The sequence below is a fragment of the Cololabis saira genome, chromosome 23, assembly GCF_033807715.1.
Source record: "Cololabis saira isolate AMF1-May2022 chromosome 23, fColSai1.1, whole genome shotgun sequence".
Lineage (NCBI taxonomy): Eukaryota > Metazoa > Chordata > Actinopteri > Beloniformes > Belonidae > Cololabis > Cololabis saira.
In genome coordinates this window covers 21,948,223-21,956,885 of record NC_084609.1, presented here as the reverse complement: position 1 = coordinate 21,956,885, position 8,663 = coordinate 21,948,223, and the positions used below count along the sequence as shown (strand labels likewise).

At 37.9% G+C, this 8,663-nt stretch overlaps 1 protein-coding gene across 3 annotated transcripts in view; it reads right to left on the bottom strand.

The window, feature by feature from the left end:
- Window positions 1–3,280: 3,280 nt before the first annotated feature.
- Window positions 3,281–8,663, bottom strand: part of cald1a (caldesmon 1a) — a 77,273-nt gene continuing 71,890 nt past the window's right edge. For all 3 annotated transcript variants that reach the window (XM_061715120.1, XM_061715122.1, XM_061715121.1), the window contains exons 13-14: window positions 8,308–8,344; window positions 3,281–5,947 (exon numbers count right to left, since the gene is read on the bottom strand). In XM_061715120.1, coding sequence (XP_061571104.1) covers window positions 5,934–5,947; window positions 8,308–8,344 — 51 coding nt within the window. In that variant the 3' untranslated portion in view covers window positions 3,281–5,933. The remainder of the gene's footprint in view (window positions 5,948–8,307; window positions 8,345–8,663) is intronic.

Here is an 8,663-nt window from a genome sequence, read left to right as displayed (position 1 = left end):
CTCTGGTGGGAATTGAACTCACAGTGTCTTTAACAATGTGCAGCTCTTTACGAGGATGCGCCACATACAGTACTCACCTCTTTCACAGGCTTCCTGGACAGTTTTCAATCCTCAGTAGGACATTATTTTAAAAGCGGCTCAGGTATAGGGTTTGCTCCAATAACCTCTGCATTTGAAACCCTCTTTGTTCCAAGATGAGCTACACCACGACACAAGTTCAGCTGCACTGAAAATTGCAATCCCTGCAAACCACCAAATAACCTCTTCAGTCATGTCTCATAGCGCATTTATCTTTTCATTTTGAACTTCAAAATTGACAGGTTTGGTGCTTTTTAAAGACAACAGGATGAAGAACTCTAGAAGGAATTGAACCTTAAGTGTTCTTTAGACCATGCACCTCCATAACATCTTGTGCCATAGAGTCACATGCCGCTAAGGCTTCCTAGTGAGTTTTTAGTCCTCAGTAGAAGGAAATCGCTTTAAAAGTGGTCCCGGGATAAGGTTTGAACACAAGCTCTGCAGTGGAAAGCCTCTTTGCATCCAGTTGAGCTACTGAAGAGTACTTTGATATGAGGTTTCAAAATAGTCTATCACAGGGCTCTTCAAGTCCGGTCCTCGAGGGATCAGGTAGGATGAGAGGGCAGGAGGGGTAGAGGGATCAGAAGGGTCCTGCATGGTTTAGGTGTTATCTTGCATTAACACACCTGATTCTAATCAATGGTCATCCCCAGAAGTGTCAAGTAACGAAGTACAAATACTTCGTTACCTTACTTAAGTAAAAATTTTGGTTATCTTTACTTCACTGGAGTAATTATTTTTCAGACTACATTTTACTTTTACTCCTTAAATTTTCACGCAATTATCTGTACTTTTTACTCCTTACATTTTAAAAACAGCCTTGTTACTCTATTTCATTTCGGCCTTTAAAAAAAAACTATCCAGTTAAATTGCTCTATCCGGATAGAGTGAATTTGGTTGTGGTTGTGGCACAGATGTTCTTGTCCAGTTTTGTTCTTACATCCGTTGCCCTCAGATTCCTGCAACTAAACTTGATGTACATTCCAATAAAGGTTAGGATAAATGATAACACACCTCTGAAGTTTGACTTTTTGCACCATTACAATACTTATAGGCAACTAGTCATCATATCTTCTGCTCTCTGAAACACATGTTAATGCTCAATAGTACACATATATGGTTCTTTAATATATTTACATTATACTAAGATGCATTCATTTTCAATGGCTTTTGTCCTTAATGACTTTTTCCCCCTTACATTACTTTTACTTTTATACTTTAGGTAGTTTTGAAACCAGTACTTTTATACTTTTACTTGAGTAAAAAACTTGAGTTGATACTTCAACTTCTACAGGAGTATTTTAAACTCTAGTATCTATACTTCTACCTGAGTAATGAATGTGAATACTTTTCACACCTCTGGTCATCAACAACTTGTCATCGAGGTCTACACAACTCCATTAGTGACAGTTTACAGCCAGTGGAGGCTCAAACTGTTGAACTTGTCTTTGCTGCCGGTAAAACTATGACCACAAAATAACGCTTATGCATGTGCAATCAAAATCTATGACTCTGTTTCTGGAATTCACGCCTTTTGAAAAAAAATTTGCTTCCATACCTGTGACCCAAATGAGAATAAGTATGTATGGATAGATACACATAAAGTTTGACATAAAGAGTCGTGGGTGGTGTGATCTGACTCGGTATTGAGTCCTTGACCTTCATTGGCCTGAATTAGCCCCGCCCCTTCTTCTGATTGGTTGATATCTGATAGTTCCTACTTTCTGCCATAACTTTTGAATGGTTTGATATAGAGAGTCATGGCTAGTGTCATCAGCTAAATGTCCAGGGGCCTCATCTATAAAGCTTGCTTGCGCAGAAAAAGCGCCTGAAAGTTGCGCAAGCCGCCATCTACGCAAAGCCTCGGATCTAAAAAGAAAAAACTAACCGAAAAATCTGCGGATCCCTACGGCAACCCTCGGGTGCGCGTCTTCGCATCGCTTTCGCACAGACAGGCTGAGGCTACCGTTAGTTTTTAAACTGTAAAGTGAGGGGGGCAAATACATGATTTTGAAAAGTGGGGGGGGACATGTCCCCCCTGTCCCTAGTGGTAATTGCGTCGTGACACTAACGGGCAGCAACGGCGTGCTACCACTCACTCGCTTTATTTTATTGTATACTATTTATATACTTATTCTAACTTTTACTGTGACCACCAAATAATGTGGTTTTCCTGTCCTCCACATAATTTACAACATCTAGATCTAAGTCTCCGTGAAAGTCAGTGTCACGGTGGCTGGACACCCTCTCATTCATTCTGACGCCAAACAGGCTGCAGGAAGCCACTGCGCATGCTCAGTGGGCTCATCCATATGCATTTATGGTAAAAAGTGAGCGTGTAGAGGGCGGGATATGAGGCAGATTCAGCTGCGCAACCTTCCAGCTGGACTGTTTTTTTTTTGCGCCCGGCATTTTCGGCTTTTGGGTGTACGTGCACTTTTAGTATGACTCCTACGCAGTCCATTTTAAATGAGGCCTCAGGTCTGAAGAATCTACATGCAAGTCATACAAGCTTCCACTGCAGCCTGAACGTGCACAAGGGTGTGAGGGCCCGTTCATCGCTGCTTGCAGCTTTAATTCTAGTTTGGTATGGTACCTGCCTTTGTTACCTCCAATACCCAATTGTGAGTCACCTCAGAGTGTAATGTGAATTAAAATGTACATGTTCTGCACTGTTTGGATAATTGTGTTCATAAATATCCTACAATTTATAACCGAGTTGTTTCAATTATTTCAAATACATAAGTTATCTGTCCAATCCAATCGATTCAGCATCTTCTAAAACTTCTAAACTGACTGAAACTTCATCAAAATCGGCCCACCAGGAGTTGAAATATGGCCACTTCTGGTTTCAACGGCCATTTTGAATTTTGAAAATGTCAGAAATGGATTCAGCATCCTCAATAACCCCCAGAACCACTCCAATATTGTCCAAATTGGCCAAGCAATTGCTGAAATATTGTCCATATATGTGAGTATGCTAATTGATGCTAATTATGCTAATTGCCCAACATATGTAAGTTAGCATCCGGCAGTTTCTAAATGCTGGGGACCTATACTGTACATTTCTAACATAAAACTTTGGGGTACTCAACATTTCCGGGTTCACATTGCTGGCTAGTAGACTAATTTCAAGAGAGATCATTTTCTAGACTGAATGGTTGTGGGTGATAGCGGAGTTGGTAAAGGAAACTAAACAAAGTGAAATACCTCAATGTCTTTATTGCTGTTGTTGAGTCAAGGGTACAATGTTAAAAACATTCATCCACTTAAAAAGTTGCATGACATTGGGAGAAAGAGTACAGATAATGTGTTTTGCATAGGCGTAGCGCTACACAAACAAGTGCCTGGTTAAACATGGAAATGAAAAAAAGGAAAAGAAAAAAAAACATTATATGGACACAAGGTCGTACAAAATACAGCATTAAGAAAGCACTGTATTAAAAAAACAAAACAAAATGAAACATTAACTGTCACATTAATTCACTTTTTAAAATATTTTGGTCAAGCTCCCCTGTTCTTTTCAGGAGCCGTGGAATGTGATTGTCAGCATCTTATCAATAACATTACGCATTGAAATTAATGCCCTGACAAACTGCTCATGTTCTTTTTAAGTCATGTGCTGCACAAGCTACTACTAAGCAAGCTAAGATAAGCTGAGCTAAACTAAGAGTTTAGCAACCTTCGCTAACGTATAGCTCTGTTTACATAAACAAAGCTTTAGCTAAGCTGTAAGTAGCATAGCATCTAGGAATGTAAGTAAAAAAATAAACGTAAAGGTCCCGTCTCAATGTCATACTGTTGCGAAAAGGCTTTTATATGCTGTTTTTCAGAAATGGTAAATGTCATTCCAATCATAAAGCGAGAGGGTTTACATAGTGGTAAACAATCCGTCTAGATACATGGACACAAGGTTGTACAAAATACAGCATAATGAAACAACTTTATCAAGATAAAAAATATAAAATGTTGCATTAATCCTATCTTATAAATATTTTGGTCAAGCTCCCCTGCTCTATTCAGGAGCTGTGGAATGTGATTGTCAGACTCTTGAGCAGTGAAATCAATCAATTTAATGCCCTGACAAACCGCTCACATTCTTATCAAACCTTGTGCCACAAAGGCTATGACTAAGCTTCGTTAAGCTAAACTACAATTAGGTAAATTAAGCTAAGAATTAAGCTTAGCTTATCTCATTTGAGCTAAGAACTTGGTTTAGCTCAGTATAACCAAGTTCTTAGCTTAGTTTACCTACAGCTAAACTCACAGCTTAACTATAAGTAGCTCATAGCTAAGACATGAGCTATTTATAGCTAAGCTATTACCTTATAGCATGGCTATACAGTAGGTAGCTCCTATCTAGCCGTAAGCTCATATGAGCCTATAGTTCAGCTATAAGTAGCTCGTATCTAGCTTTATCTGAATTATAAGTGGCTCATATCGAGCTTATAGCTGAGCGATAATTAGCTAGTATCTAGCTGATACTCATATAGCTTAGCTATGAGCTACTTATAGCTTTCAACTTAGTTATAAGTAGCTAACCTATGAGCCAAAATTATTTCACAACCATGTGAGACTGATAATGTAACACAGAAAAGTGAAGCAAAAAGCTACTTATAGCTTAGCTATGATCTACCTATAAAGCTAAGCTACGAACATGTGAGCGAAAAACAGGACGGTCACAAGTTTCCAAGACATATTGTTGCTACAAGGCTCTTTTATACTGTTTCTCCGACCTTGTAAATGTTGTCATTGCAATCATTAGGCAAGCGGTTTTACATAGTGGTAAATATCCTTGCACGGCTGTCATGCTAAATACTTAGGCACCCTGATTTTACTTTTTAGGTCCTTTATCTGACAAGAACTGCTGTTATGAGAGTGTGAATAGAGACAATGAAAAAGTTACTATGAATAGAATAGTAGAATATAAAAGATGGGTGATTTTCACATATTCCTTACAATTATAAAACCTGCAGCTTTAAGCAGCAAAGGCACCATGTGCATTTAAAGTGGAATGTTTGATGCTAACAAGAACAGGTAGAAAAAGATAAAACAAGACACATTTAAACTTAAATTAAAAAAATGACAAAGGATATGAGTCATAATGGCCTTCTGAATATTCAGCACTCCTATCGCCTTCAAAATAAACTGCCTGTTGGTGAATAGTTTGGGATACTAAACAAATAAAAACAAAAAAATAACAATACCTTTTGCGATGAGTATACAGATGTTATATATGATACAGTATGATAGGTCATATTAAAAACATCACATGTGCTAACTTACATTACTCAGACCATTGCTGCACTGTTGTTAAGACATAATAAAAGTGAAATAAGCTAAATTCTAGAAGTGCTTATATTTCTATCCTGAACAGGTGAACGTTGAATAAAATAGCAATGTGTGAAGCTTTCGCTTTAAATATAAATAAGAAAAGAGATGGAAAATAATCTGTAAAAGGGAGAGAAGTAATTTCACCAATCTCTTTGGAATGTGGAAACTTTAAACTCATCCACTCTGTCGGAGTAAAATCTAAATTAAATCACCCCCTGACTTCCTGGAAGGATTTTTTTGTTTTGTTTACAAATTACAAATGTCCAAATTTCACAGCATTTTTTTTTAAGAATGCAAAAACCTTTGTGCAAAGGCACTATACGTGGCAACCCTATAAAAATATGCTGCTGCTGTTTCAGTACAGTGCGAGGATAGCGTCTCTCCTGTCACTTTGTCTTGTCTTGGGGTCCCTCGCTAGAGTGTGGTCTTTATTTGGCTTAAAAAAAAAAAAAGACAAAAACAAACAAAAGAAAGAGTCTTGGATTGTCGTGGTCCCCAGCTTTAGTGGCTCCTTTGAGACATTAGTGTCCCATACCTGATGGAAAAAAAAACAAGAAACAAGTCCATTAGTGACTTTTCCTGACGGTCACACAGTTAAAATCTCTTTCATTTAATTCCTAAACTGAAAAAGTTGGATGATCTCTTTCTGAAATTCTGGAGGAAAGCATGTGACTAGTGCTGGGCTGAAACTCTCGAAAATCTTAAAATCGAAAATCAGGACAAATCCTCTGTCATCCTCTGAGTCTGACAGAAATGGAGCACTAATCTCCAACATACCATGTATTAATGTGACAAACCAGCCTGGCAGAACCCCTGCTTGTAACACTCATCGGGTCAAAGCAACAAAAGGGCACTTGCATGAAGCAAAAAAGCTGAAAGGTTTAAGTGGTGTTAAGATGGCTGAGCATGTTTAGAGAGGCGAAACTGTTGTGCGCATTTAGGAGTGCTGGACTGAGCAAACAGCGCATTACATTGTCATGTAAGGAATCTCTCAAGGTCTAACCTCTCGCTCCTCCCGTCCGAGGGCGACCGAAGGGGGATGAGGAGGACAAAGAGGAGGAGGCGGCTGCGGTCAGATCTGATTTTAAAATAGCTAGCAATGCATTGCAAAGCACTGGCATCCCAAAATGCCGGGGGGGGGGGGCAAACAAAAGGCCCAACAGCATATTAGAAGATACTTCAGGGTGGACTGGGCCAGCGACTGGTTTTGGGACACATGGCAGCTATTTATATTAAGCTCAAGAGACAATATCACATTTGTAACACTTGTCTGGGTTCCAATCTGTCTCTGCTTACATATACGAGCAAAAAGTGGAAAGGGGTTTTGGTGGGAAGCCAGTCGGGGATCATGTGAAGGGCCGAGTGGACTGAAGGGCGAAGACACCTGAATCCATGTCGCTGTGATATCAAACCTCGGCGTTCATTTCATGCCTATCCTGTGTTGCTCTTAGCTTGGTGAAAGACTTTCTGTGTTTGTATGTTAGCAGATTATCTAACTTCGTGTTGAATTTAGACAATTTAATCCTTGCTAAGCAAAGAATATCAGTCACTTTCATTAAAACCAAAGCAAACCTCAGCAGAGGAAAGAAAACCAGAGATGATGGAGAATATAGATGCACTCTCCAGCCACTTTATTAAGTTTATCCAGTTGTAGCTTTATATAAATGATAACGTGGCTGGTGAGTTAATTATGATATTATGGGAATACATTTACAATGTTACAATCAAAATAAGTCATTATTTACAAATCAAACTATCTTACAAGAAAATCATTGTTATAAAAGTTTCAACTTTAAAATGAAAAAAGTCATTACATTAAAAGAAAACATTTCGTTATTTTATTAGAAAAAAAGTAATATTATTGAGTCTACTTAAGAGTACTAGTAGTAATCGTCCAAAAAAGATTAAAATATATTAAAACTAAAAAATCATAATTTTTATACAAAAATCATCTGGACAGGAAAAAGTTGTCGTTTTAGCCGAAAAAAGGTTATATCAATACAAAAAGGGAATTGTCATATTACAAACTGATATTTGTTTTTAAAACTGTAATTTAATAATTACAAGAAGAAAGTTGCAATTTTACAAAAACAAAGCTGTAATATGAGGGTAAAGTCATAATTTTATGACAAAAAAGCGAGTCTTTATGAGGAATTAAGTAATATTTTATTCAAAGTCATCAATTTGAGAAAACTGCCCTACTTTTACGAGAAAAAGTTTGCTATATTAAATTAAAATGCTGTCATTTTGAAGGAAACAAGATTTAGAGGTTGCAGACACGAACATCATGGAAGAAGAGAACACTATCTAATCAGTTAATTTCCCCTTCAGGGATTAATAAAGTATTTCTGAATTGAATTTGGATTGAATGATGAGTCTTGCTTAAACTGCGGCTCCCATGAGCTCGGCTGTTAGGTGTCAGGTTGCAATTAAAATAAAAATCAAATTAAAAGGGAGTCTTGGTATCACGAAAAAAATCTAATATATTCCATATTAGTTGTTATATGTCAAAATCTTTAGTCTCAACTACCAATTGCTGCAATTTCATGCACAAATCAATCAGGTTGTAGTAAATAGAGACCCTGCAAGATTTCTAATCTTAAGTCTGCAATGTGATACTTGTATCAATCAATCAATCAATCAATCAATCAATGAAACTTAATTTATATAGCACTTTTTGGACAATAAAGTGCAGCACTAAGTGCTTAACAGTAAAAACAAGATTAATCCCCCCATCCACCCCCTTTGATATCTTTCCGCAAGGTCGTCTAATGTAAGGTCAGTGAAGTTGAAGATTGAGATGCCACCAGTTCATTCAACAAAAATGTCTTTCAAAGCGACTTCACAAGCGCTGCATTTTCAGGCTGGTCACTGTGGTGTGAAGAGAAAACTCACCATTGGCGACTGATTTGGTCTCCCCTCTACCTCCCACCTGCAGAGCATGACAAACAGGAGAGGTATAAGATGTAGAAAGTTACCAAAAACATATCTGAAAAACGTCAAATCAAAACGTATGAAGAAGCCTGACTGTGACATCGTCCTGGTCATTCTGTCCTCATGACATCACAGCAGCTTAATAATAAATTCATTATGCACTACTGCTTCTGTCCAGGGCTCAGTTCTTTTTATTCATTTATTTTTTAAATATCAGTACAGACCACATCCGTGCCGGCTGCAGGTCTACACTGCTAGCACCAGTGGCAGGATATCCTAGTCTCCGTGGTGCAAACCCACTTTTATTTACATGTATG